The sequence below is a fragment of the Dichomitus squalens genome (assembly GCF_000275845.1).
Source record: "Dichomitus squalens LYAD-421 SS1 unplaced genomic scaffold DICSQscaffold_18, whole genome shotgun sequence".
Taxonomy (NCBI): domain Eukaryota; kingdom Fungi; phylum Basidiomycota; class Agaricomycetes; order Polyporales; family Polyporaceae; genus Dichomitus; species Dichomitus squalens.
The window spans coordinates 355,511-383,257 of record NW_006766900.1 but is presented as its reverse complement, the minus strand read 5'-3'; the positions used below and the strand labels follow the sequence as shown (position 1 = coordinate 383,257).

Sequence of the window (27,747 nt, the reverse complement as noted above, 5' to 3'; positions counted from 1 at the left end):
ATCCACATTTGATCTACATATGTAGTACACGAGCGGCGCTTGATTCATCAACTACTACACGCCACCGCGATTCTGATCTTCGTGGTGCGTACTCGGTTTGGTTTGATACCGCTGTTTGAACCAGTCGCGAGTGCATCTCACATCTGGGCGAATGTCGATCGCGCGGTGCTCGTCCGTACCAAGCGTGAACTGAGCTCAGTTCGCAAATCCAAGCGGTATACGTACAGTCTCTGGGGCTATCCTACAACGAGACGACCCTCGGTTATAATGGCGACAGAGTATATGTGGCACAAATAAACGAAACCAGACGGGGCAGCGAGCGTGCGAGTACATACGGGATAGGTTGACAGAATGACGGGTGAGGAAGATCCGGTGAGTAGTGATGATACAGACAGAGATGCAGTGCCGAGATGTACAGATGGGATGGATGGGGAGGAATGACGGTGACAGTGAGCATGAGGCGATAAATAGACGGCCCAGTATGCGAGGCAAAGACCGGAACCGAGGAGAACGAATGATGAACCAATGAGGGTGAGTGGGAGTGGAAGTCGGAAGGGGATTGTCGAACACGACAGACAAGGGCATTTGACGAGTCGATATCGGAAATTCAGAAGAAGGGGGCGGTATTGGTGCTATAGATAAACCGTCAGTGTCACGACGCACAATCACAGACACAAGTTCCGCGGGGGTTGAGGGGAGGGGACGTTAGCCAGAACGGGAATCGGGACGAACCTTGTGGATCGGTATGCCTATCCCGTCTTAGTACGACAGCTGGCAGCACCGAGGATTTACAACGTTCCGCTAGAGTTCAAGCACTTCAGTCCGCAGGAGCGCCGAGCCAGCGACATATTGCACCGATCAGTGGCTGCTTGCAAGCCTGCTCCGCGGATACACCATTGCAAAAACACCAGGGAGGGCGAAGGAACGGAACCAGAGGGGAGAAAGAGGGGTCAGGAAGGTCGAACGACAGATGGAAGACGGTCAAGGTACGGACGTACGCTGCAGTCAGCCAAGTAGGGGGTCCAGCCATCTGGAAGGCAGCGACGGTGGACGCCACGGCGACTGCTGCGGCACCGAGCGCAGCGTACACGACCGACTGCTCCTTCGCCGTCGGGTCCTCGAAGGTGGGCTCTTCGTACAGTGATGCGTAGGCGCGCATTGTGTTCGGGTGGTATGTGGTGGAAGCGGGAAAGAGAGTAGTTGGAGTGGAGAGGACTTGAGGAGCGGACGGGAGCGCGGTTGATGAGGAGGGGGCAGAACCTGCGACGGCGGTCGATCTTATATGAATCGCGGTGGTGTTGTGTTCGGATCCCGGAGAGATCGGAGGCGAGGCTTGTCAATCGGAGGGACGGCAGTGACGGAGATTTGGGATCGGACACGTTCCGGCGACTCGCGAAGACCTAGTCACGGAGGCGATGCAAGCGTCCACCGACGAGCTCGATGGGCGATGTTGTGGTTTTCGAGACAGAGGAGTAGGTGAGGTGAAACAGAGAGACGATGGCAGGAGTACTGTATACACAGTACGAGATGGCGGGAAGATGACAGCTGCGTGGGCGTTGGTGCAGTGAAGAACGCTAGCGCCAGCTAGGCACCCATAAATGGCAAGGTTGGGAGCGAGGCTTGTGATTCCCGGATCACCGTCGAAGCTGATTCGCTGATGCTGGATGCTCGGCGAGGCACGACGGCCACAAGGCATGCCAGAGACGACCACAGGGGTCATGCATTCCTCGCAGAGGCTAGTTTCTCAATACAAAAGAGACGAGGCGCGGGATGCCGACTGCGTCAATGCGCAGGCCGGAGGGGTGACGCGCCGTGCAGGGTACTTGGCCTGGTATGTTGACGATAGTGCGCAGCACTAGCAGTGCAGAGACGACGACGAAGACGTCTATCTATGCATGCCTTGCGAGCCGACGTCAAAGTATGCATGATGGACAGCCGTCCTGAAGTTTGGTTCGGCATACGTACATGCAGGGAGCATCGCTGACAGCTTCAGCTGAAGACGGCACCAGCAGAGCCATCTGGAGATGATACGTACCTATTAAGTACCGGGCCGCAGAGATCATGCCTTGCTCAAGCGCGGACGCATCAGCACTCCGGTACATGGGACGCTGGTATTGTCCTTGAAACATACGAGTTGTCGCCTGTATGTGGTCACCCTCCGATGCATGGGACTCCGGAAAGTCAACGGGCATGACGTCTCCCCCGCTCTCGTCGCACGTGAAGCCGGACCCTGAAGGTAGAGACGGCTGAATGGACGAGAAAGACAGACTTAGCTCAGATCGCTACCGTCGCACGCGTGGCGAGCATTGTGAGCATTTGAGAATCGACCATGACTCGCAAACGTGTGTCATTACTAGAAGTCTTCGAGTCGGTACACATCGTACGCGACCTCTTCATACGGATGAACCTACATGCGCCGCCGTCACAACATTTCCCGCTCGGGCTCGCGTCCACTGGGCGCATAGCTGAACGCACACGCACCTTTTTGAGCTCCTGCAGCACCGCGCGCACGTCCACCCCACTCGCGCCTGTCTCTGTACCCGAGGGCTCGGTCTCCTGCGCTCCGGGTCGCGATCCGAGAACGAGGACCTCGACGCGGTCCTCCTCCACACGCTCCGGCTTCCCGACTTCGCCAATGACAGGGTTCGCGCCTTCGAGCGGCACGAACTGGCCTGAAATGGAGTTCAGCGTTCATGTATGCGTACTTGACATCAATCATGGATGCGCATACCTGTACCTGGGGAAACGAAGGCGCAACCGCCGTATGCGCCGATGCGCCCGACTTCGTTCGGGAAACGAGAGAATAGATGCTGTAGGACGGTTTGGGTGGATGCGCGAGGGACGAAGAAGACGAGCTTGAATTTTAAAGACATAACGGCGGATCTTACGCTGGGACGGCGAGGTGGTCGCGGTGGTACGATTGGCCTTCTAATGGCTGTCCTGAATATAGCCAAAACTAACGGAATAACTGTCATGGTGCTATAGTGTAGTGGTTATCACTCGGGATTTTGACTTTCTACTTTCCCGAAACCCAGGTTCGAACCCTGGTAGCACCTATGATAGTCTCCATTATTCCAGTAGTTTTTTTGGCGTATTGTAGTGAAGTCATAGTCCAACGCCTCCCCTTTCATTGCGTTCGATGAAGACAACAATCATGAAAGCAAGCAAGTGGTGGTTCATGTTCATGAAGCTCAAAGTGCAGTATACGGGCCCGGATAGGTCCGGCGTCACTCGTGGAGGCGACGTTCGATTGGGGTTCATCCACTTTGCTTCATACCACCTTCTAGCTCCCAACACCGTAACTCCCTCACACATTTACAATTAGCTGCCGGGGCGCAATGACTCTTTAGGACACGTTGACTACCGCGGCGTGCAAGATCGCACGAAAAGGTGAGCATTCCGCACCTTCCACACCCTCCACTACTCGAGGATGTCCAAGTAAAAGGGTCGACCCCGCCACCCGCGCGTTCAGATCCACACAAAGAATACGTTTCCTTTCCGTTCTCTCGTCCTTAGGGAAGAGAGCGGCGGCGCACCGAGCCCCCTCAGCGTCCGATACCCGACGTGCCATCTCATGAGCTCCTCGTGGCACGCCTTAAGGCCGGACCTACATCATCTTCATCTTCCTCGCTACATCTATGTGGTTTTCAGGTGGCTCAACGATAGGTTTGCGCGCCGCTAGCCCGACTGGTGCGCGAACAAAGGCCGAGCCGACAGCGGCGCCCAGCACCTCGGTGTTGCGGCGCCAGACGTTCACAGCCAAACTTTAGCAGACGAGTGTCGCTCTGCCTGAGGTGGTCTCAGACGTGGATTTCTTTGACTATAGTGAACACAACAGTTACCGCGCGGCTTTAAGCGTCCGGGCTCGAGCACCATGCCCGTTTCTGGCGCGTGGTTCCGCGCGTACAAGTGGCAGGAGCGGGTGCTGCTGTATGCGGACGTTGGGGTGTATTCTGAGTGTGGTATGTACGCGAATGGAGTGGCGGGGAGAGGAGATCATAGGCGTGCGGGCTTCAGCTCGTTCTGAGATTTCATTTGCATCACTGTTCGAGATACCGAGCGACTTGTGCTGACGACGTTTCGCTTTGCAGGTGAGACAATGACTACTGGGCGCGGTAGTGTCGGATTGAGCGCATCAATGCTGCTCTTTTGCTTACATTCCACATGTAAATTACTCCCTGGAACGACTACAGGACTACAGGAAAACACGTTCAGACCTGCCACCTGTCTCATCAGCCTTCAGGCGCACATCATGACGCGTGCTATGCGCCAGAGAGCAAGGGCATCTCCTTCCCTATTCAGGCATGTAGCAGGTTGGGCGGTGGTGGCAGGTCCCATTGTATCCCCTATATGCAATGCACGGAAATCATCACTTTGAAAAATGCATTAGTTCGTCGTATGCTGTATGCTGACCCTCTCGTCTTCCGTCTAGTAACCCCACATCACCATGTTACTCGGCCTTATGAAGTATGCTGGGTGGACCTACCTCCCCAACTTCGCCACCCGCCAACTTCTCTCCATCATTCACTCCATCTACCCGCGTCTCTTTGGCAGCCCTCCTCCCAAACCCGGCACCCCCGCGTACCAGCGCGATGTCCGCATCACGTATCTCGCCGTCGTCATCGGGTACCTCTTGTACACATTCTACGATGCCGCCACAACAGTAGAGCCGAATTACTACCAGATGTTAGGCGTCGAGCCGACTGCGGACGAGAACACGCTCAAGATGGCGTTCAGACAGTTCGCCAGGAAGCACCATCCGGATCGGGTGGGTCCTCAGGGGGAGAGGGTGTTTATCCAGGTTCGAGATGCGTACGAGGCGCTGAAGTCGCCCGTGAAGCGTTTTGCGTATGACAGGTTGGTCAGGGGTTGTTTTCCTCCGGAGCGGGGTCGTATGAGGGCTGATTCGCGAAATACAGATTTGGACCTGATGCGCTCGGGTGGTCGCAATGCTCGACGCTCAGGGAGTATATCCGCCATGGGCTCATGCAAGCGTCCGGATTTTATATCACCTCGACGTGCATACTTCTCCTGTTGTCCGCCTCTGGTCGTACAGGCCCAGTGGCATACGTGAGTCTGCGCATATATATATCGCCAATTTTGCATGTACTCAGCAGGAGTTACCTAGTGGCGCTACATCCTCCTCGCACTGATCTCGGTGTACGAGATGCTCTTCATCCTTGACCCCTCGCCTTCGCCCGGATCCGCCTCGAAGCTGTCATCGGTCCTCTTCGCCGACCCCGCAAGTACGGCGCATACCAGTTTCTTCAAGCTCTTCTGGCCGCGTCGCGTTGCGTACCAACACATCCGTTTCCTCCACTCCCTTTTCGTTCTGTGTTCTTTTGCGCTGTCGAACGTAGCGCCCGTGCTGTTCCCTCAACCGTCACGGGAGATGGAGGAGAAGATCCTGTTGAGCCAAGCCCAGCAGATCCTTCAGCTCTCTAACCAGATATCCGCTGAAGGTACGTACATTGCACACGCGCCAACACGAAACTAACGAGGACCGCACATAGCGAACGCGCAAGTGCAGACCCTCTACCACTCCGCGCACGGCCCGCGCACCGGCACCCCCGCGCAGGACACCACGTTCCCGTTCCTCGGCGAGCTCCCGAACGGGGGCCGGCCCGCGGACGAAGTCGTGACGCTCCTCGCGCGCGAGCTCGAGAACCTCATTCTCGAGACGCAGCTCCGCGCCGACGGCGGCCCGCTCAAGAGCGCGGTAGATAACGCCGTCGAACGCGAGCGCAAGCGGAGGGCGGGTGTGCGCCCGGGGCCGGAGGGGTGGATACAAAGGAGCGTGAGCAGGATGAACGGGTACGTGAATGGGTATGGGCTCGCGGCAGGGGCTGCGGCGAGCGCGGAGAGGTCGTACGACTCGTCGCCGGTGAGGGGCGAGAGGACTGTGCCGGGATACGTCCGGGGACGGTCGAGGTCGCTTGGGTGAGGTATGCATGTGATCATTGAGTTGGTGTGTAGCGGACCATGTTGTATACTGCGCAATGGGGAACAGGTTTTTACATCCGTGGAGGAACAAAATGTTTAGCATCAAACGTCATCTGTGTCTAGTGTTCATGTCGCCGAGTTGAAATTTTGTGATGAACCTCGAGGGTAGGAGAACACTGAGCAAAGCTCACACACTACAAGATGCCTTGACCGTGCTTGAACGTCATGTTAGCAGCAGAGACTGATGAGGCGACATTCTAGCCTAAATCTTTCGTATACACAACGTATGTCAGTGAGACTTTACGGGAACATGGGCCTCTGGCCTCGTTCTGAAATCCCAGCTTCCTAGGCCCGCGCCACCGCTCGCCACCGTCGGTTCGGGTCCTAGCCACGAGTGTACATTCGTGAGGTCGTGTCCTCTGGGGCTGTCTTCAGGTAAGGGTAGGTGGTCTCGACCAAAGTGCGATCGGTGACAAGCGAGGATGGAAGGCCGGGGACTTCCACGAGAAAGGCGGGAGAGAATACGGCTGCACGGTGTTCGTAAGTTGCATCCTCCCTTATCACTCTGGCCGATCTCAGCATCCGACTAGGTCCGAGTTAAGATCTTAAGAGCGTGTCGGTGTCGGTGTCGTTGTGTTCTTGTAGTAGGGCGATACTAGGGTATATTTGGTAGAGCCTAGGGCGAAATTTCTTGGGCTATCTGACGTTCGCTCGAGATACAGACGCGAGTATCCTGAGTGAAGTGGAGCGTGCGGATATTTACTTTGAGCGAGTGTGTGTCCAATTTACTGGTACGGTGTTACCCCGGATGCCATGGACGCTAAACGTACCACCCATCGCGCAGGCATCCCCGGGTGCGTGTGTAGCACTGAAGAGGGAGGATCCTGAACACTACTTTCCATCATGGGAACTCACGACATAAACAAGTCTCTCTCAGGACACAAATTATTCTGCAGCAGCGTCCTCTCGAGGTTAAGTGGAGCACGATCTCGAGCGATCTCAACTCCACTTCGAGCCTCGGTTTTGTGGCCTAGGCTCTGGCAAATATACCCTACTTAGCACAGACGTCCTGGACGAGCTCGCTGTGTAGAAACTTGACACGTGCTTCGAAGCATTCTAAACTCCTCTCTTGTCTTTGTTTCTACAGAAGTTCAATCTTAGGCGGATCTCCTGAGGAGAATGTATGAACGCTGCAGCCTCCAGCGCTCGAGATACCGATCAATTGAGGTCGATATGATCGTTATCTCACCGACCTTACTCACCATACACCCAACGTTGCCGCCTTCCTTAACACTGCTACAAACCAGCACGCAAACATGGCGAGGGAACTACCGGTGTCCATCCTTATAGTCAACCCAAACTCTTCCAAGTCCATGACCGAAGGTCTCCAACCCATCCTTGCCGACCTGATGCATCCTCAACTCGTTCTGCAATACCTTACGGGCCCAGAGCAATCACCGCCATCCGTGAATGATTTCACCACGTCCGTCATCTCAGCAGCACACACCTTTCCCTCCCTCCTCCCGCTGCTCGTCCCAGAAACGCCCGGTGCCCCGGACGCGTACCTCGTAGCGTGCTTCTCTGATCACCCCTTGGTAGGGATGCTCAGGGAACACACCCATAAACCTGTCATCGGTATCTTCGAGGCATCGGTCACACACGCACTGGCACTCGGACAGCCCTTCGGGATCGTCACCACGGGGAAGTACTGGGAACGAGCGCTCACCGACGGCGTTCAGAGGATGTTCGGTTCTGGGAATATCGGCGGCGCGTTCGTGGGTGTCGAGAGCACAGGGATGACTGCGCTCGAACTGCACGAAAAACAAGCGGAGGTGGTCGCGGCGGGGATTTCGGCCGCTGCTTCGAGGATGGTTGGGAGAGGGGCGAGAACGATCATCATGGGTTGCGCAGGTATGAGTGGGATGGAGCGGGCGGTGCAGGAAGGATGCGGTGGGGAACTTGTGCAGATAGTGGACGCTGTAAGAAGCGGGATCACAACGCTCGAAGGCTTGGTTAGAGCGCAGAGAATGTAATCAGGAACATGCTTGCATCATGGTCTTCCTTGCGCATACATGTTCTGGATGTCAAGCCAACAGTTCCAGAGCGCGGCCTCTGGCATCTACACAGTGATATGAGTGCCAATGGATTCAGATTGAGCTGCCAGACCAGTACGAGGGGTTCATGATGCATGATGGACAGAAACTGGGGGCTGTATACTGTGCGGTCGATGTGAACGATGTTGCCAGGCTCGATGCGAAACATTGTACTTAGGGGAAATCAATATATTGAAGCTCAGCTGGGACGGAGATAAGGAGCAAAGCCTGGATACTGGGTCGGAGAATGAATCTCAGGGCGCATCGGTGAGGGCTGTGTGCAACGACGACGAAAGCACTCGAACAACATACACCTCTAACACGTTCATCCCCTTACGACCACGATGTCTGCCAGGAGACAGGCGTCGACGACCTCCCTATCACGATATGCGCGAGCTGGTTCCCCCGACTTCTCCAGCCGATCCCTCGACTTCTGTAACGCGTTCTGGGGTCTCGGCGATGGCGGTGTCGAAGTCCTCTTTGCGCGCATGCGGGGCGCGATGAGAACGATGGAGGAGCTGAGGAGCTTCTGGAAGGAGCGGTGAGCACGAATGTTTCCCTGGCGGGATCACATCACGTTAATATAGCGGGCGAGCAGCGCGGCCATCGAGCAACAATATGCAAGCAAGCTTGCTGCTCTTGCGAAGATCACGCTAGGAAGGGATGAGATTGGGTACGTTCATGGCTCAATTCTTGCTCCTCTCTCGAAATTCTGCGGCGGCTCTATCTTGAGACGGTCTCTCCTCTCGCCTAGTCGGCGTTCAGGTCAACTTCGAGACAGCTATCCGCTATACAAATTTTCGGATGATTGGCACGGAAGATGTATGCTTTATCACGGAAGTGATGCATGCTCGAACCGGCGGAGGCCGCCTGCAAGGCGGAAAAGCTTTCGCAAAGGCACAAAAGAGGGGAGTTCAGACGCTGCATCTCCTTGTGTAGTAACGTGCACTGGGTGATTCCCTTTCGTTCGCCCAGACTTGTGGAGGCGTATGCTTCTGTGGTGGTTGCCCGCGCGGTATCACCATGACCCTGAGGCCGCGGTCTTGTCAGGGGGAGTCAGGCGTATCATCGGATGCGACGACAATCTATAGAGATTGTACATCTGGCGTACACTATCGCTCACTTTCTAATATCTGCAGGGAATTACGCGCTTCGTTAGATACCCTGAAGCAAGAGACCGAGAAGCAGGCCCAAGCCCACCTTGTCGTTGCCCAGGCGATCAAGGCCGACCTGGAAGGTCCGACTTCGGCGTTCATTCAGAAACAGCAGCACCACAAGCGCAACTTGCAGGCTGCGATCGAAAAAGAGTTCAAGACGAAGCAGACGCAGGAAGGGTACGTGAACAGGGCACGGGAGAAGTATGAGGCAGACTGCGTGCGAATCAACTCGTACACTGCGCAGAGCACGCTGATTCAAGGCCGAGACCTGGAGAAGGTCCATCTGAAGTTGGAGCGAGCACAGCAGACGGTGCAAGCGAACCAGCGCGACTATGCGAACTTTGCGCGCGCTTTGCAGGACACGATGCAGAAGTGGGAGCACAGCTGGAAGGGATTCTGCGACAGCTGTCAGGACCTGGAGGAGGAGCGGATAGAGTTCATGAAGGACAACATGTGGGCCTACGCGAACGCCGTGTCGACGGTGTGTGTGTCTGACGACGAAGTACGTCTCTGCGTCTCTGCATGTCTCCTTCCTGCTCAATGTTCGTGTTAGTCGTGCGAGAAGCTCCGTCTCGCTCTGGAGCAGCTTGAGGTGGAGCGGGACATGGAAAACTTCGTGCGCGATTATGGAACCGGAAACGCTATACCCGACCCCCCTCCCTTCATCGACTACACGAGCCCTGACGCACAACCTGCTTCCTCGCAACGTCCCAGTACACATACATCCAATTTCGCCCGGCAAACCCAGCGTCAGCGACAGGCACCCATGCCACTGAGCCAGCCTGAGCCTGAACCCGAGCCCCCTGTGGACATGACTGGAGTGGGAGCCGCGGCTCAGCCACCGCAACGGTCAGGTACCCAGAGTAGGGCGAGCACGCGCGGCGGAGATTATCCCCAACAGGCGAACGGCGCAGTCGGCAACGGACGGGTCACTCCTAACGTGGGCACTCGTCCTGCGGACCCCCACGCAGACCCGATTGACCCGACCGCGACGACGATGCTCCGGGTTGGACCAAACGCCTATGAGGTCAACCTCGACCGCGATCCACAGGCGAACGGCGTTTCTGCGGGTGCACCAAACTCTGCGGCTGCCCGAGTGGGACAGGATGACGACCCGTTACAGCGTCAGCTAAATGAGCTTCGCAATGCAGGCGGTGGAAGCGTACGGCGCAGCGGGCAGTGGAAGCCACAAACGACACAGTCGCCTCCTGGTGCGTCGGGGCTGTCACCGCCGCCCGGCACGACGCAGCGGAACCGTGACTATCGCAACTCGGCGGAGATCGTCGTTGGGTCGTATCCCGCAGCCGCGCCGCCAGCAGCGTCTCGTCCGACGTCGCCCAACATCACCAATGTGCACATGCGCCCGCCTTCAACGCAAGGTCCTCCCAGTTCGACGTCTGGCATCTCAGTCCAGAGCGTCCTCCAGGACTATCAGCAGTCCTTCCCTGGCGAGCGCAAGTCGATCAGCCGGTCCAACAGTCGCTCGAACAGCATATCCATACCCCAAGGATCAAGTATACGGGAGCGTCCCCTCAGCTCGGAAAGCGGCCAGGCGGGTATCGGCGCCCAGGGACGCAGCACCAGTCCTCAACCGTTCGCTCCGCTATCGCGCAGCGCGAGTCCTGCAATGCAGGGTCCTCCCGTGTCGAACCGCAACAGCTTCGGTCGTCCACCCGCCGGCGGACCTCCCCCCGGTGCGGGCCACGCACACTCTGGTTCTAATGTTCGGCAAGGTTCCATTTCCATCCCGTCGCAGCCTGCCCATCAACAGCGCCCAACAAGCCCTGGTATCGGTATTCAGCTGGACCCGAGCGGCCGTGTCGTCGCAGACGATATGGCCGCGATCTACCAACGCCAGCCTCAGCAGACACTCCCTGCCCAACCGCAACCTCCGTATGGGGCCCCACCACCCGTGCCTGCCGCGCAGCAGCCTATACAACGTCGCCCGAGCTACAACGCAGGACCGAACGGTGCGCCATTCGCTGGGGGACCACAGTATGGCGCTGGACAAGCGCCGGTATATAACCAGCCCCCGCAACAGTATGCTCCGCCTGTGCAGCCGCCCCAGCAGACATATGGTGCGCCGCCGCCTCAGCAGGGAGGATACACGCAGGGATATCAGCAGCAGCAGCCGGCTTATGGACAACAACAGCAGGGTGGTGCTCTTGTCCAACGTGGACCGTCGGTGAACGGGTATTTCCCTCAGCAGCCCCAGCAAGCACAACCTCTACAGCAGCAGCAACAGCAGCAACAGTACCGGGCGCCAAGTCCGCGCGCACCGTCACCTCAGCCTCAGGGTGGTCAGCCTCCGCCGACTGGACAATATACAGACGACGGGCGCGGCGTATTGTTCTACGGTAGGTTTATCCGTCCATTGTCTTTCTCCGCCTTGGTGGACCGATGTTCAATGCTGTCGTCTTCAGTCAAGGCAATGTACAACTACCGCGCGACGATAGACGAGGAGTTCGACTTCCAGGAAGGCGACATCATCGCCGTCACTGCTACCCCTGAGGACGGCTGGTGGAGCGGCGAGCTGCTCGATGAAACGCGGAGGCAGCCCGGGCGGCATATCTTCCCGAGCAACTTCGTCTGTCTATTCTGAGCACGCGCCGCAGAGGTGTGTTCGTCCTAATGCTTACTCTACTAGGATGCGCATTTCTTTCTCCATCCCGCATCTTCATGTTTTACATTCCCCCATTGATGGCTTTCCCTGATGTTCGTCGCGTACGGTCGTTCCTCCATCCGTACGGGTGCTGATGCCATGCCACGCTCCTTCCTCCCTACTTGTCTACTTTGCCAGTCGCCCGTTACGCTACATAAGTTAGGTTGTCGTCTTATGACGATATGCTCTCATCTCTCTCGTTGCCTCACGTCGACCGGTGGATTACATAGCTCTAATTTATTGCTCTCCATGTGTTTTACATGTCTCAGTTGTAGTTGTTTGTCAATGGCGTGTGCAGTAAGTTTCAATGTAAACTGGTGCATACTCCGAGGTGCAATGACTTACAGGATCTGCGGACTCGGTTGACGTCAGTGTTTCCTCAATCATGGTTGCTTACGTTGCGTATTCGTCCCCTTCACCACATATGGATACAAGCTACCTGCTGCAAGCCACTCAAAGAGATCACAACTAGGCGTAACAGGCTACCTCTCCACCTACCCACGCAGTTACGTGCTCGCTTTGCGCCTCTGGAAAAAATAGACAAATCTCCCGAGTGGACGCGAGCGTTTGAGGGAGTGCCGATGTTGTCGAATAGACTCCTTCGCCAACGGTTCCGAGCTGGAAATTCTGGCTCCTCATGGGTAGAGAACGGGTAAGGCGCCGATCCAGAACCGCTGGATGATATTCATATGAGCCGTGCAAACATGCAATTTTGTGGTATACATCTTGATATAACGTTTGTGAACAGGAACCCAATGGTGGCTATCAGAGATTGTTTTTATGCAGCAAGCTATGGTACAGGAGGACCAGAACGCAAGGGTGAGGGATTTATCCTGCGACTTATAAGCGCCTACGCAGAACTAGCATTAATTGTAGACACTACTCATTACTGCGGGCAGGATGCAATGAGAACAAAATACATTAGAGTGTATTTGCACGGTGATCTATCGAGGTGGCGCTGGTGAAAACGGGGCGCCACCCGATGAGAACTGTAGCGGATTCCACAGATGAAAACTCAATGAGGGCGGGTAATGAAAACGCTGATAATTATCCGTGCAAATACACTCTATTGAGGCCTCATGCATAGGGTTGAGAACACATTGCTGGTCTGCTATGCTTCATGGTCATGCCCCATGAGTAAGAGCTGCCATCGCTAGTAACATCTACCATACAAGGAAGGTGGTGGACACTCAGCTGTGCTTCGACGAAGCATGATATTCATTGTCAGAAACCGCACCGTCTCCAGGAATGAGACCTATTTCAGTGCACTGGCAGTGGTCGTTTGACGAAGAGGAAAAGATGGAAGCCGATTGTATCAACATAGCCTTGCTTGCCAACGATGCACCGGAGGTATATGATATGACCGGTAAGAGGCGAATGAAACAATGAATGGATCTGACAACCGCGTAACAACATGGAAGATTATCCCTGCAATGCTTCAGCAGTAGCAGCCATTTTACAAAAGGAAGGTGGATAGCAACTTGCTCGACTTTTTCCGTACTGGATGGGGACGATCATGCATACGTTCATTGTGTTGAGGAACCATCCTCGATGCGTTATGGGTCGCCGAACCAACGATCTGGAAGTTACCAACGCCGGCGTGTCCGCGTAGCCCAGTCGTGAGCAGTGATGGCCGCTCTACTGTACAAAGCCCGAAGATTCCACCTGTGAACCGTTGCATTAGTGGATCGTGTCTCCAGCATGGAAGGCGACGTGCCAATATTGCGAGGGGTTCAGTGAACGCACCTTCACCTACTACGCTTTCTCTGCGCGTGCACCAGCACATACACTTTTTGAATCGGTCTCGTTTGTTCCGAATACCGTCTTCGCCACCTGCCCCTCGGCATCCTGGATCTCAACTTCGACACGACCCACCCCTTCGGCCGACTGAAGCTCCTCATCCACGGCCTCACTCTTAGCATTCTCGTCCAAGTTCATCACTTCGACGAACCATCGCGCCCCTTCTTCCCAGCCCGCATTCTCGGCTTCACCCAAGGGCGAACGACCGGTGGCGTTTTTGATGTCGATTAGATCAACTCCGGGGCCCCCGGGGAACTGTACGAGCTTCTTGGCCACATCAAGATGCGCGTTGAGAGCTGCCCAGTGCAGCGCCGTCGAGCCTGCGTTGTTCCGCGCAGCGAGCAAAGAGGAGGGGACGAGGGGAAGGAGGAAGTTCAATGCGTCTGTTACCCACCTTTCGCGGATCAGTCTCGACCCTGCAGAGCAGCGGAGGCAAACAATACCGTACCTGTGTGCCCGTTTCCAGCAACCATGTGCAGGACGGTGTTCCCGCTGTCATCCCGCACGGTCGCGAACGCGTCTGACCCGAACTTGTCGACAAATTGCTGGATATCATCAACATCTCCATACCGTGCAGAGAGCAAGAGCTCTTCGAGATCCTCCGAGGTCGGTGTGGCAAGCGACATCTCGGATGGTGGCGAGAACAGGAGAGATGAGCGTCGGTGCACACGAAAATGATGACATGATCTTTGGACCACCGTCGCTTAGATAAACGCATTAAGCAATCGGTGATGCAGATGTACTATATGTACGTAGCCATCAAACATCCAGAACGACCCCCCACGGGATCACGTTTCAACGTCTCATCGTGGTCAGATGTCGGTTCCTATGCTAGGTCTCCGGATGTATCAGAGTCGCGAGCTCGGAAACGACGATACGACCGCGGATGGCTTGGGGTTTCTTGAAAAGGAATCGAGGTTAGCCTCCTATGAAAGCAACAATCTGACGGCTCTGACGCCTTGTCAAGATATCCTCATGACAGGCACGCGCGGGGGACTGAATATGATGGGTCATGTCGTGTCCCCGCCTGCGGCGTCCTCGCCTAAGATCCGTCTGATGCGCACCATGTGCAGCTGAACACTCTTTCTTGCAATGGACACCACGGTCCCTGGCAATGATATTACCTCCCCCCCGTCGCCAATGTCGCTCCCCAGCTTCACTTTGCTCATCCGCTTCCACGACCTACAAGGACATCTACACGTCCGCCCTCCCAGAGCTACTCAGTAGCGCGCAGGAGCTTCACTAACTGTGAGTATCACTTCACCCATTTACGCTTCTTCCGACCTGGTTGCTACCAAGCCGGATATCTGGAGTGACTGCACCAGAGTATGGGTTTCTATGCCCGATCGCCTGCGCTGTCCTCCAAACGACTGAGGACGAGTGTTTTGGGCAGAGCCTGCGTTCTTTGCCATCAGTCGCGGGTCCAACTTCGGCCGGAAGTCGGCCTCCCCCGCTGTACGCGGCTTGAAGTTGATCCTGGCTTTCTGTGGCTTCGGAAGGCACTTGTATGGCCTCAACGCGACAACCGAGCGCGGGAATCTTCCTGCTTTCGAGGTCGTTCGGTGAGAGGCACGAAGACCGCGACTACGGCATTGTACGCGGGTTTCATGTCTCTCTCCTCGACTACTTTGTCCAACCTCGTGGTCCTTGTGAGCGCTCGGGCGCAGGGACCTACGTTCTTGTCTGCACTCACTTGTGTGCTGCAGCGATCCTCATTCGCCTGTCTCAGAGATCAGGGAGCTCGTGCAAGTTGGGCCTCGAGGCAGTTGGGAACTTCGAAGAAGGGCATGACTTACAAGTCAAGATGGGCACAGACGCGAGAGGAGTTCGGGGATGTGCATTTGAGACGGGGCAAGTGATATGATTCAATTGTCGATGGCGGGGCACTGTGGCTTGCCAGCATCGATAAGCTCGACGCTCCGGGGCCGAGATGCAAACCGAGGGCTGCGCGTTGATGAAGTGACACCCAATGGGCTCCAGAATTAGCACTACTTCCCATTCCACGGTCCCTCTACCGCCTACGTCAAGAATGTACGCCACAGGGCTCGGGGAAGCTCTCTATCGGAGCGTTTCCCAGCTTGGTGTGATCATGGATCGATGCCATCCGCGCTGTTTCCAAGCTTTGGCAGACTCCATATCAGTGATCATGTCAGGGAGACCCATGCGTCGGAGTCTTGTGTTCCTCATATTACCATCCAGGCGTTGTTCCCGCCGCAATTCATACCTCTGTGGCGACCAACTCGAACTCCTCTGGACAGGCACTAACGGTCATTTCACAGTAATCCTTGCTTCGACTTCGATTCATTGTACATAATACTTCTGCAACATGTCCCACACGACGCCGGCGACCTACCTAGTCTGGTCAATAATGTCCACTCTGGTGCGCGTTGGGTACTATCGCATAAGAGTAGCTCGTAACTCATTATTGCACTGACAGCTTGGGATGTTTCTCGTTTTTCACCTATGGAAGTTTGACCGGTTCAAGTGCCTCAAGTAAGTAAGGCGCCACAAGCCAACTTGACGTTTTGACCGATCTGCATCTGTAGATTGAACAACGGTCCTTACTCCGGGGCCTTCAAACGACTGATGACAGTATGTCTTCATTTCCTTCCGCGACTTGTCAGAATATAATGACCGGCTGTTTCTCAGTATACGTATCTGTTGAGTGTCCCCGGGATTATAGCGTACGCCATAGGGTTCGCAGCCATCAAGTACCAGGAGGGCTTTGTGCAGCTTCTTCCTTCCGGCAGTAAGTGATACCACGCGGTAGTAGATTTCAGCTCACTCGTGCCAACAGTCATCCCTGTACCATGGCAACTGTGGACACAAACGCACAAGGCTGCCATCCTTCCTCTCTACCTGCTTTTCACGATCTCGTGGTCACTCGAAATGTACGTCGCCTCCGATTCACATGTTATCGCGTCCGGGAGACAAGACCCTGAGACTGATTCCCCGTACGCCACAGGGTAACGCATCTGGAAGAGCTCTGCTTTTGGCTCTTCCTGGTCAACTCTGGCTCGGTACAGCAGGACTGGTTCCGAAGCTTGTACTTCAGAACTTGGATCGTCGGCTCGATTGTCGCGGTCACGTACATGCCACTTGTTACCATTTTCACGCGGTCGGATCCTCTCAAGGTGCGCGCGCTGCTGTGAGTGAGTGTAGCGTCAGACGCTAATATCGCTCCATTCCGCAGTGCGAAGCGTACACGTTCTTGGCGGGTAGTTTGGGCAGCTTGTCACTCACGCTTTGGTTCATGCCAATTTTGTGGACATTCCCTGAGTTCATCGGCAACTTGGTGGGCTGAATAGAAACACGTTGGCTTGAAACTGTGCTGACGGTTCCGCATAGAAACGGAGCGGCGTCGATATTCGTACTATCGTCCGCCTGACGACATTCCATGAGTTGAACGTAAGCGAGACATGGCCTCGTGATACATCCTGGCTTTATTGACATCGCACGCATGCAGTGCATACGGGTTTTATTCCGCTTCCTGTTTGTAGTTCCCCTTCTTGTCCTCGCGGTGGATGGCGTGCGTCCACACCAGCACGTCAACGAGAGCCCGTACGTAGTATTATTAGCTTCCTTAGCCGCTGCACCAGCTTATGATGTTCACAGCTTCTGGACCGAGTTTCTTACTTCCGTGGCAGCCGTCGGCTGCGTTGTTTCCTCCGCAATCACGCTCGTTGTACGTGCTAATCGCCTCACATGGCCAGCTCACACGCTCACCTCCTCTCAGATCTTCTTCCCCCGCAATGTCGAAGGCGAGGTCCAGTCCCGCCACGCCACGCGCGAAAAGTCGCGCTCCCGCACCGCCGGCCAGGAGTACTCGCGCTTCTCCGATGACGCCCCGGGGCCGAAGCGATTCAGCTACGCAATGTCCGGCGCCAGCCCGCTGCCCGAGTATCCCCCGACGCTCGACGAGGAGTATCCCGCGCTGAAGAGCGCTACGCTCAGCGAGAGCCCTAGCGCGGTGTTCATGCCGAACCGGCGTGTCGCATCCGGGATTGTCATCGCTGGCCGCGTTGTCGACCCCACGCCGACGGGCTTGACGGAGGGCGCGCTTGCGGCTCACAACGAGAGTCTAAGCAACGTACATCCGTTCTTACACAACTTCACTTCTCCGATCGGTGCGTGGTTTTGCGCGAGCTTTGCCCTTGAGACGCAGTGTCTGACTGTGCTGCAGACATCATGGACGGTCCGCAGAAGCGCTGGTACGTGAAGCGGCAGAATGTAGGGCTCGCGGCTGTATGACCGTATCGCTTGACTCCTGCTTGTGCTTCGGTGCCAGTCCTTCCATGTTCGGAAGGAAAGTCTGGTGTTTGTGTACAATACGCTTCTCGGATACCTTCGGGTATCCGCCTCAATGTGACACTCGTTTCCTCGTTGCACATTACGGGGGTAAGGAGGAGCAACTCCGCATTGGTTATCGCTAAGATATGGTTTTGGTGAACCACGCGTCACCAACCTCCCGAACTCCACGTTGGGACCGCGCCACCCGTGCGGCAGCGGCCTGCTCATCGGTGATCAAAGAGAAGCCGACCACCCGTCGCTCGTCTTCCTTTCCCTCGACGACAAACTTGACTCTCCCTACCGAGATTTGCGAATCGTAGAATTCGAATGGCGTCGTGTTCTTTCCATAGCCCTGTGGGAAGAGTCGTGGGAAGATGAGCGCGAATGTGGTCCCCGTGGAATGCCTGAGCCGGACATGGCTCGACCACACCCGCGGCCACGCCGCGAGGAGGCTGGGCGAGGAAGGAGAGTGCGAGGAGCTGTCGACTGATGCGAAGTCTTCTAGGACGCGTATGCAGTACTCAGATGTACTCAACGGCGAGCAGAAGGTGATGCTGCCATAGAGGGGATCCTCGTACGTGCCGGCGTAGGCATCTAGGGTCAACGGCAAGGGTTCTGATCCTATCCCACCCTGTCCTGGTACCGCTGGTATGTTGTATCTGAAAGTATCGGGCACACTGCTCATTGGAAGAGTCATGAGGTCCAAAAAACAGGCGAGAAACAAAACGACTGACCTAACTTCATCCTCAGCATTCTGCGGCTGGCCCAAAGCCTCATCGATCACCCGATATAAGATCTTCATATTGTTCTCCTGCTTCTCGTCCATATTTGCGAGGAGCACAACGCCCAAGTTGCCACGCGGTAGGAATGCGACAAGCAGTGAGAATCCTGGGATCGCCCCGAAGTGCCACACCACGTCGTGTCCCTTATAGGCCATCCGGAACCAGCCCATTCCGTACCCTATGATGGATAAGGGCCCCTCTGGGATACCACTGACCACAGCACGAGTCGTGGTCATAGCCTCCAGGACGGAGGCCGGGATGATTGTGGCAGTTGTCAAGGGATCGACTCCCTTGTTAAGAAGCACAGCGAGCCATTTCGTCTGTAGTCGCAGTTCAGTTCCTGAACCCCCGATCTTTACGAAGTCCCGATTGCTTACCACGTCCTCCGCGCTCGAGATGATGCCGCCAGCCCCGGCAAAGAGGTCGGCAACTTCGTCCGAAAACCAAAATGGGACGCGACGCACGCCTCGCGTCCACGTCTGGGTCAACCGCCCGGTCTTTGCCGCCTTGGAGGGAGAGAATGTTGTCGAGTTCATGTGTAGGGGCGCAAAGATGCGCGAAGAGGCGAAGGACTGATACGACATGTTAGAAAGCCTGGAGACGATGTGTGCCCCCACCATGTACATCTGTCATCTTGACGATAAGGTCATATCTGTGCACTCCGAGAACGGACGCGCACCTGATTATTGTACATCCATTGTTCGCGCGGCTCATAGGCAGGCAAGAGGTGTCTCAGCCGCCAGAGCACTTCTGTGGCGGTATCTCCGGGCTTGTACGAAAAATCGTGCCTACAAACCTTGTTGATGAGTCGCATGCTCGCACACGGATATGTGTATTGTCACCTCGGCAAACCAGATAGATGCGAGAAAGCGTCACGCAAGCTCAAACTTACTTCGGCCCACTCGTCGTGTAGACTCCACTCGTCCGGGAGCAAGTCGCGAACCTTCGTATCCCAATCGAACCGTAATATCCCCGATGGAAGAGGCGTCACGTTACGCCCTTGCGCGAAGTCGTCCATGAGAAGCCCTAGCGAGGTCACCAGGAACGACTTCGAACATGACGCGATCGCGAAGAGGGCCTAGAAATTGGATGAGATGTGGGAATTGTGGGCGGTAGAAGGACACTGACATCTGGAGTCAAATCGTCCCCGTCGCCCTCCTCTGTCTGCCTTCCCCATGCTTCTAATTCAACCATGTGCTGACGATTCTCATCGAGGCGTACAACTCCCAAAGCCAAACCGGGAATGGTTGAGGTAGCAAGTGCATCCTCGATGAACGCGGAGACTGCTGGCGTGATGACCCTTCCGGAGGAATGCGGGACATAGAAAGCCGCTTGCTCCCCAGAGGTCTGGGCAGTCGTCAACACGACTACTCGCGGAACTAGGCCGCTGAGCCAGAGAGCAATAACAGAGGCTCGCATGTTGACTATTGTAGTACGACACGACGCGGTTAGCACGACTTCGTCCTCATAAGCATATGGGCGCTGCTACGGGGATCACGTCGCTCCGTCATTCCCAATTATATGGTGCTACTTCGGCAGCGCTCCGGACACTTCGGTGCATTCCTCATCCTCGCAAGACCTACCATTGATGCCAAATTCCTACACATTCAGCCACCTGGATGGGGTTACAAGCGGGAAAAGACTCCGGAGAGTTGTGTTAAACTGTGTGACTGCAGAACAACCATTGGCTAAGATTCAAGCTTAAACGATATATTCCACATACTACGCTATTGTATGCTATAATCCATCAGACATACGCCCAACTCGCTGGTCCACCGAGGTACAGCTCCGAAGAGATATGCCAGCAGTGTACCAAACGTCCTCGAGACCGCACAAGGCGGCCATGTTCTCGGTTATACGAGCGGGCGCTGGTGTCATCGACTGGATTCGAAGGATGTGGCATGTGTAAACATGCGAGACTCGAGTTAGTACCTATAAAATAGATCCTAGCTGAGTATGTTCTGAGGGAACAGCGAAAGCAGGGGGCGGGGCTATATAGGCGGCAAGTTTAGGGCAGGCGGACAAAGACATGGTCCGTGCAAATTTTCTAATCTACACACAGGCGCTGATATTGAAGACCAAGACTACCCGTGTGCCGGACGTGCTTATCCAGCGCGCATCGAAAGTGTAGGAGCATAAGACCTCCGACAAAAAGCTTTGATGTATGTATAATTAGAGCTACTATTTTTACCGATACATTGAAGGTCATTGACTCCCTGATGGAGCCGTGAGGTCGTGAAGGTCGTCGTCCAACTTCTACGAAACACCGGCGCATTGAGCGGGCACAGTGTACGAAGCTACACTATCCCCGCGATTAGAAACGTTAGGAGAGATTGCGATAAACCAATCAAGCATCTTGGGGCCCCCACGTCTCTGGTCAAGCACGCTTACCTGACGGGCCGGAGCAAGATCAAGAAAAGAGGTCCTGGAGACTACTTTCCCGATACTTCATCTCCTCGTGTCTCCCGCTTGTAAGCCACTCCTCTAAACCATATCTCGCGCTCACGGCTCAACGAGAGGAAGAGTGTCTATCCATCCTTACCTCTCCCCTGAGCTATGGAGCGTTGTACCGCCACTTGGCGTCGTACACGCCATCCATGTCGACATCATCGCCCCCCTCGTACTCGTCGAGGACGCGGAAGACGTTTTCGTCCGGAAGATGAGGCGCAGCGTCGCGCATCGTGCGTATCGTGCCCCGCACGCGTTTTATCTCCTCGCGCAGCGCGTACCGACGCATGCGACCCTCCTGCCTCGCCGTACGCTCTTCCCTTCGGCGGCGGCGCTCCTCGGCTGCCTGCGCACGGGCGAGGGTGCGCGCGTTCGTCAGTTCGGTCCTCAGTGAGAGCAAACGAAGCTTCTCGTGCGAAAGCTGTAGCAAATATTCCAGTCAGCGAGAAATCGCGGCGATGCCGGGAGACACAGTGGCTAGAGAGATGCAAAGACGCACCAAAACCCTCCGCGCAAGATCTGTGAATTTGACCTGGTATGTGGCGAGCTTCTTCAGGATGCCCTCGAGGCGGTGGATGCGGGGGGGCTTATCCTCGACGTGTCGCGCGAGCATGTAGAATTGATGCATGTTACGGTAGAGCGAGTGCACGACGTTGCAGTGATTGGTGTACCATGTCTGCCTCTCTTCTGATCCGTCCATGACGAAGTCCCTTGGAGTGCCGTCCAAAGCTCGTTGTACCGTCGCGAACGCTACCCGGAGGTCGTCGCACAGCGCAGTAATCGAATCAGGATCACGCAGTAAGCCGCAGGAGCGCAGTGACTGCTCCGCAGAGACAGTCAGTACACAAAATGAGTTGATCATAAATCTGCTCACCAGAGAGGCGCGCGCGATGGTCTCGGAGCACTTCTCCCCCCACAAAGCAAGGCTTTCGGTGTCTAGCTCAAACCGCAAGTCTGCATGCTGCGGGTACGCAGCTTGCTCTGAACTCTCATACGAGAAGGAAGGAGGAGGAGGAGCAAAAGAGTGCAGATGGTCAGGGAGCTCCGGAAGCGGATTGCACCCCATGCGCGGGGGTGCCGGTGGCGCAGTGTCGTGAGGCAAGCCGGGGGTAAGCTGCGACAGGCTTCCTGTCAACTCGCCAATAGAGGCTCTCAGCGGGGTCGCGGGAACGGTATACGCCATGTTCAAGGATGCTCTATGAACGGTGCATTTCGCGGACTTCGGCACGCAAATAGGGGAGAGCGGGCTATCCAGCGCACGGGACACGGTATGCCGCCAGGATAGGAGGTCGACGTGCCACGTATCTGCGGTAGCTTCCGTTGCGGCGTTGATGTCTGTGTTCGCGTGCGTGCGTGTCTGTGCGTAGCTGGCAGCGTTCTGGGAGTCCCCGGCCGGGAACACGAGCGAGGTCGGATCGGTGGACATGGGAGCCATAGCAGACGAGACGGACGGGCCGGGGGTGCAATCGGTCGGAGGAGAAACTGATGGAGGCTGCGAGCAATCGAGACTCGGGATTGCAGGAATGCGATCGATATCGAAGGGAGACGAGAGATCTTGGCAAGTCGCAAGTGGGATGTTTGCGAACAGTTCGGACGGTGGAGTATGCTGCATATTTGCCGGGACAGGTGCGGGCGCGGGTGTGAAGGGGGACGTGGGCGTAAGGAGAGCTCTGCGGGGCGTAGACGGCGTGAGCTGCAGCGCTGCGGGAGCGAGGCGTCGCAGGCGCCGCGAGTGCCTAGAGCGCGATTGTGATTGCGACTTCGCATGTGCTTGTGCATTCGTATGCGTATGAGGATCGGGATATGCACGCGGGTGTGGTCCCGGGCTTGGGGTGAGCCCCAGCAACAAGCCAAGGCCCGCTTTCGAGAGCCTATCGCCATGAACCATCTCCCCCGCATCCACCTCCATCTTGACATCCGCGGGAGCGACGGAGGTACCCGGAACCGGACTGGGGCGTGCATGATTTGCACCCCAATACGAAAGCACGGACGCAAGGGGGACTCGAGGCACAGGTGCCGCGACCTTGAACGACATGGTGGACTGGGGAGACCGGCGGGAACGGAAGCGATGAGAGGAAAAATGAGACCTCTGTGTTGACACCGAAGGAATGTGCATGGTATAGGACGGCGGTGGAGGCGTGGCGCAGGGGCGGCGAGGTGCGGGGATCGCGTTAGGGTCGTTATGACTGTTAGCTTGGCCAGTAGGATCGGGTGGAGCAGATGTTTCTAGTGTGGCTGGAGGCTGTGCAACAATGTTTGTGTTGTGATTTTCTGAAGGATCATCAATTATATCGAGGATTCCCAAGAGACGGCGGGATGCATTGTAGATCTCAGCGGAAGACAAGGCGTCTAGGGGGGCGCACGAGAGCGGGCCGACTTTCGGGGAAGATCGCCGCCGTAAGAGCTCGCAGTCCAGAATGGAGGGCGAGTCGATGGCCTTGATGATTGAAGGAACGTCGGAGGAGGGGGGCGTAGGAGGGAGGGCGTGGATCGGGTTCAAGGTGTTGAGGCCAGCCATGTTGTGCGTGCGTGGGTCGTCAATTGGAGAGAAGCGTCCGTGTATGGTGAGAATGGGGAGAAGCACGGGGAAAGGGAAATGAAGGAGAAATCCGGACTCTAGCCGCGCTCTGCGCGATAATGTTTGGTTGGAGTCTCTTCCCTGGCTCCTCGACGATATAAGTCGGTTTGTGGGTCCCAGCTTGGCCCCTGTTTGTCCTCAGTGGCGCCGGCTCCCCTTGAAAAACAGATTTCCATCGTCAAGGGCGCAGGCGACACAGTGAACCAGAAAGCAGAATACAACAGACTGTCCAGGGCATCAAGTTTCGGGCGAGCGCCTGCCTCGGCACCCCTGACCGCGAGGCGAACGGATTGGGATGGTCTTGTCCTCGTGTAACCGATGTGTCTAGAAACTGCGGAAAGCTTCCCATGTCTCGGGTATGACACGCACGACACGTGAGGTTGTTGTTCTAATTGCGCACCGAATCCGATCTCGTGTCTGAGAGAATGCTGATGTCGTGTTCGATGCATCGTCGAGATACGGCGAACCTTCCTCTCAATACCTCGACCTCGATATTACCTGTATCAAAACGCAAGCCACGACCGTTCAATCTCGAATATCAATCACAGGCCATGTCTGCTAGAAGCTCCGTTGGAAATGATTCACTAACTCCAAGACATGGTGCTGGCCTTCGTAGCGTCCACGACACGGCTTGACAGTTGGGACAGCTGTCATATTAACGTCGGGTCACCTGGGACTCTGCTACCTACGCACTGTATGGCAATGCGTTCACGACGCTGAAGGTTCCTTCTGTGGACGCAGGTCACTTGTCTAGTAGAAGTGGACCTGCCGCTCCGCTCGTACTTGCAGCCCTAGTACTTGCATCGTTGCACGTCCGCAGTACTTATTGAGACGGTTATTGATTGCAGGAGTTCACGTCGAGACGAAGTGAAGAAGAGGGGGTGGTGGTGGTTGGGATTGTGAAGGAACTGAACCGCGCGCAGTTCAGCCACCTGGGCCGCTCACTACTTGCCTTTCTTCCACCATATTCTGTTGCGAAACCCTCACAGCATATCCCTATTGCAGCATGCCTCATGAGCAATTGACCGCGCTCTTAGCCTCATTGATACCTCTTATACCTCTATTCCACTGGCGCGTAGATCCCTTGCACATCGCCTGGGGTAGCACGACCGCTAACACCGAGACATACGCCCCGAAGTACCTTCAATCGGCCGCTCTTAACCAAGAAGCTCTTGATGGACTATTTGGACATGCACGAAGCGTCAGATGCGCTCTTGGTCTACGTTGGTTACAAGAGGCCGTCACCTTGCCCTCGGACACGCCTCTTCCCGGTCTGGAAGCTCTCGAAGCGATCCGCACCCACTTCGTTGACAATGTTGCAGCGCCTTCCCTCGTCGTCTGGGCGATTGGCTTCGCGACTCTGGCACTGCTTTTGTTGTGGGACGTCGCTAGTACTTCCGCACTGGACTGGGGGCCGAACTCTAACGCGTCTAGGAGGTCAGGCGATCCGGTCACAAACCCTAGGTTCGTGACGCCTTCTGATGGGTGTCTCGAAACGAGCCTCTCCTACCACCCTCCAGAACGATGGCATGCAGCATCCGTGTCAGACAAATCTGGCGAAACGCCGACATTGTCTTCCCCCACTCCGTCTGGCGATCTTGTCAACTTTGGAGCAACGGCTGGTTCTGCTTCCTCACAGCCAGTCCCTCCTACCTTGCTCTCCAGCTATACCCCGCTATCTCTCCCCTCAGGGCTTACATCTACGGTCGTTCCATCTCTCGTCTCGCCAGAAGCAGCTCAAAGCACCCACCTCGCAGGACACGACGTGCCACCAAACAGCACTCAAGCGGCGGGCACAAAAGTTGATAGAGACGTCCCTCAGTACCACGCCCGGATGCTAAGCAGTATCACGGAGATCAGTGAGCCGGGAGAATCCGATCGGTCCGTCTCGGGGACCCCTCGCGTCCAATGGTTCTCGAGTATCCATGGACGGTTCGCAAGTTTGGACACTCACGACCTAACCCTCCAGATGCAGGCTCGCTCCGAAGGCACCACTCCGTCGTCCAGCCCTGATGTTCACGTTGCGTTCGGCTCCGGTTGGTCGCTGATAGGTGCTCCCTCCGAGGTCCATGAACCCCTCCAACTCAATGCATCTCCTGATATGCATGAGGACATCGGCCCTGAAGGCGGCCTGACCTGCGTCTCCGATCACTCTTTGGGCGTTGGGATCCCCGCGCTTCCTGTGCCTCCTGCTTTCGGTGGCATAGCTCCGTTGGGCCTGGATCGCGAGCCCGCATCCGAGGCGGATACCCAATGGCATTTGGACGTCAGCCCCGGACCCCGACCTTCCGACGACGGCGTCGCCGTGCCAGCATTAGCTACATCTTGCACGAATGCGGACACATACCATGAGAGTCTGATGGAGCCCACGTGGAACACGCCTCCAGCGTCGTCATCGGATTTGCTGCCCTTGGATACTGAAGAGACATTAGTTGTGGCGCCTATCTGTGCGGCCCTTGGTGCTACTCCTGCCAGGATGACTTCTCCGGGCCCGGCTCTTGCCAATATAGCTACGTCCGATGCATGCGAGGTGGTTCGTGCCGGGGCCTCCCTGCCGGTTCCATCTGCGTATCCTATACGGAGCTCGTCGTCAACCGTGGTACCCGTGAGCGCCAGTCCTGAGCCATCCGTGCTTCTGTCTGCGCCAACTCAGCCTCCTGTGGTAGCTACTTCCCCGAGACCTATGGTGACGCATATTCGTCGCACCAGCAGGGTGAGTAACATCGCTGTTCAACTCAATGCGAACGTCCTCAGTATCGTTGTCTTTCAGATATTGGTGGCTCGCACTGGCATCGCCGGTCAGCAAGTCGCGCTTACCGACGCAGGTCTGGCTTGTGCCGTAGGACTCCTAGACAAGCCACTGCCGCTTGACGAAGATGTTCGAGGGGAGCGTAGGCGGATGGAACGGGTCACGGATACACTTCTGGAAAGTCACTCTGCGGATAGGTGAAGCAATGCGTCCTAACCCTCTTGATTGTCGCATTCTGCTGATCGTAATACTTCAATCCGCTATAGAGGCCTGCCTCGCGATAAGTACGAGGTGATACACGAGCTACAATATACCATCGGTCCGATTCCTTCCAGAGTCGAGCGCAATATCGTCGATGCAGAGCGTCATCCCCCGTTGCAAAGCGATCCGCATGTCAGAGTACCTGTGTGCGAGCTGGGTAGAAGTCGCAGCTCGAAGCATCCCCACTCCACAACGAATGTCGTCTTAGTGAGACTGCCCTCTGTTTCGTCTTTGACGCAAGACGTCCGCGCTCCAGCCTCTCTAGCCCTGACTGGCGAGGGCAGTGTCACTCGTAGCCGCTCCTTATCCGACGCAGCTGGTATGGTGGCAGACGTCATAGGTGAAGGCCTTCGTCCATCGTACGTCCAGCTAGTCTTGGCTCTTCTATACCAACTCAAGCTTACGTATTGCACTCAAGTTATGCTACTATAGCTGCGACCGCTCCTTCGAACCCTCTGCTTCCCCCACGCGTGCGCTCGCAGCAGGCATCATCAGCGTCTATGCCACCCAGTGGAACAAGCAAACCCAAAGCGAGGAAGAGAGAGCCTTCTTTCTCAACGCCAGCAAAAAAGTTGCGGACTATTTCTGCGCCCGCTTCCTGTCCTACTCTTCCGTCCGCTGCTTCCTCTGGCTCCCATGCCGTTCCCAGAGTCTCTCGGTATCGATCAGGCTGGCGCAACGGAAATCGCTGGAGCGCCCTTTTGTTCTCACCGCCCTTATCTTCGAGCGAGGAGTCTAGGACGAGGACGCTTGACAAAGGAAAGGCCCGCGGTCAAGAGCATCTTGAGCTTGTTATGGAATCTCCTTTAGCGTCAAGCCGGGGTGCTCCTGAGGCGAACAGATGGCCCGATTCGGCTATCCTGAAAGAGTCGATGCTAGCTTCTTTGGCTATGGTGGGCAAGACGCCGGCAACAACCTCGTCTTTCTCTGCCGTCTCAGAGATGCGAGCTGTATCTGCTGGCAACGCGAGGATGCACGGCAGCT

General features: G+C 56.1%; 10 protein-coding genes and 1 non-coding gene across 11 annotated transcripts; 6 read left to right on the top strand and 5 right to left on the bottom strand.

The window, feature by feature from the left end:
- Positions 1-788: 788 nt before the first annotated feature.
- DICSQDRAFT_147721 (uncharacterized protein) lies at positions 789-1,159 on the bottom strand (the record flags this gene model as incomplete). The annotated part of the gene is made up of 2 exons (XM_007366515.1): positions 789-865; positions 895-1,159. 2 exons carry the CDS (start codon positions 1,157-1,159, stop codon positions 789-791), a joined length of 342 nt encoding a protein of 113 aa, XP_007366577.1.
- Positions 1,160-2,353: 1,194 nt separating this feature from the next.
- DICSQDRAFT_62216 (uncharacterized protein) lies at positions 2,354-2,873 on the bottom strand (the record flags this gene model as incomplete). Its single annotated transcript, XM_007366514.1, has 3 exons — positions 2,354-2,407; positions 2,482-2,672; positions 2,732-2,873. The coding sequence occupies 3 exons, from the start codon at positions 2,871-2,873 to the stop codon at positions 2,354-2,356; spliced, it is 387 nt and encodes a 128-aa protein (XP_007366576.1).
- Positions 2,874-2,975: 102 nt separating this feature from the next.
- Positions 2,976-3,056, top strand: DICSQDRAFT_t100. The gene has a single exon. It is a non-coding gene; the product is annotated as a tRNA-Gln (tRNA).
- Positions 3,057-4,447: 1,391 nt separating this feature from the next.
- On the top strand, positions 4,448-5,944 carry DICSQDRAFT_147719 (DnaJ-domain-containing protein; the record flags this gene model as incomplete). Its single annotated transcript, XM_007366513.1, has 4 exons — positions 4,448-4,857; positions 4,920-5,070; positions 5,129-5,462; positions 5,514-5,944. The coding sequence occupies 4 exons, from the start codon at positions 4,448-4,450 to the stop codon at positions 5,942-5,944; spliced, it is 1,326 nt and encodes a 441-aa protein (XP_007366575.1).
- A 1,315-nt stretch (positions 5,945-7,259) lies between these two features.
- DICSQDRAFT_147718 (uncharacterized protein) lies at positions 7,260-8,128 on the top strand (the record flags this gene model as incomplete). Its single annotated transcript, XM_007366512.1, has 2 exons — positions 7,260-7,893; positions 8,040-8,128. 2 exons carry the CDS (start codon positions 7,260-7,262, stop codon positions 8,126-8,128), a joined length of 723 nt encoding a protein of 240 aa, XP_007366574.1.
- Positions 8,129-8,380: 252 nt separating this feature from the next.
- Positions 8,381-12,101, top strand: DICSQDRAFT_87573 (uncharacterized protein; the record flags this gene model as incomplete). Its single annotated transcript, XM_007366511.1, has 5 exons — positions 8,381-8,577; positions 8,635-8,709; positions 9,176-9,695; positions 9,747-11,550; positions 11,617-12,101. The coding sequence occupies 5 exons, from the start codon at positions 8,381-8,383 to the stop codon at positions 11,793-11,795; spliced, it is 2,775 nt and encodes a 924-aa protein (XP_007366573.1). The 3' UTR covers positions 11,796-12,101.
- A 1,509-nt stretch (positions 12,102-13,610) lies between these two features.
- DICSQDRAFT_62141 (ankyrin) lies at positions 13,611-14,281 on the bottom strand (the record flags this gene model as incomplete). Its single annotated transcript, XM_007366510.1, has 2 exons — positions 13,611-14,038; positions 14,104-14,281. 2 exons carry the CDS (start codon positions 14,279-14,281, stop codon positions 13,611-13,613), a joined length of 606 nt encoding a protein of 201 aa, XP_007366572.1.
- A 1,700-nt stretch (positions 14,282-15,981) lies between these two features.
- DICSQDRAFT_170879 (uncharacterized protein) lies at positions 15,982-17,906 on the top strand (the record flags this gene model as incomplete). Its single annotated transcript, XM_007366509.1, has 12 exons — positions 15,982-16,035; positions 16,093-16,148; positions 16,202-16,247; positions 16,305-16,404; positions 16,453-16,546; positions 16,621-16,789; positions 16,849-16,950; positions 17,004-17,063; positions 17,122-17,216; positions 17,271-17,340; positions 17,392-17,782; positions 17,839-17,906. The coding sequence occupies 12 exons, from the start codon at positions 15,982-15,984 to the stop codon at positions 17,904-17,906; spliced, it is 1,305 nt and encodes a 434-aa protein (XP_007366571.1).
- Positions 17,907-18,053: 147 nt separating this feature from the next.
- Positions 18,054-20,146, bottom strand: DICSQDRAFT_107141 (beta-lactamase/transpeptidase-like protein; the record flags this gene model as incomplete). The annotated part of the gene is made up of 6 exons (XM_007366508.1): positions 18,054-18,622; positions 18,680-19,047; positions 19,105-19,353; positions 19,407-19,515; positions 19,570-19,805; positions 19,856-20,146. The coding sequence occupies 6 exons, from the start codon at positions 20,144-20,146 to the stop codon at positions 18,085-18,087; spliced, it is 1,791 nt and encodes a 596-aa protein (XP_007366570.1). The 3' UTR covers positions 18,054-18,084.
- A 741-nt stretch (positions 20,147-20,887) lies between these two features.
- Positions 20,888-23,896, bottom strand: DICSQDRAFT_161922 (uncharacterized protein). The gene is made up of 3 exons (XM_007366507.1): positions 22,050-23,896; positions 21,675-21,995; positions 20,888-21,596 (listed from the first exon to the last, which is right to left on the bottom strand). Exons 1-3 carry the CDS (start codon positions 23,691-23,693, stop codon positions 21,282-21,284), a joined length of 2,280 nt encoding a protein of 759 aa, XP_007366569.1. The 5' UTR covers positions 23,694-23,896; the 3' UTR covers positions 20,888-21,281.
- An 863-nt stretch (positions 23,897-24,759) lies between these two features.
- DICSQDRAFT_127560 (uncharacterized protein) lies at positions 24,760-26,703 on the top strand (the record flags this gene model as incomplete). The annotated part of the gene is made up of 2 exons (XM_007366506.1): positions 24,760-26,466; positions 26,524-26,703. 2 exons carry the CDS (start codon positions 24,760-24,762, stop codon positions 26,701-26,703), a joined length of 1,887 nt encoding a protein of 628 aa, XP_007366568.1.
- Between the last annotated feature and the right edge of the window lie 1,044 nt (positions 26,704-27,747).

Bases quoted from the DNA above. Each gene is read 5' to 3' on its own strand.
- DICSQDRAFT_161922 (XM_007366507.1), bottom strand. From the start codon at position 23,693: ATGGCTGGCCTCAACACCTTGAACCCGATCCACGCCCTCCCTCCTACG. The intron at 21,996-22,049 runs GTGAGCAGATTT...TCTGCGGAGCAG, and splicing joins CCATCGCGCGCGCCTCTCTG to TCACTGCGCTCCTGCGGCTT. The intron at 21,597-21,674 runs GTGCGTCTTTGC...TATTTGCTACAG, and splicing joins ATCTTGCGCGGAGGGTTTTG to CTTTCGCACGAGAAGCTTCG.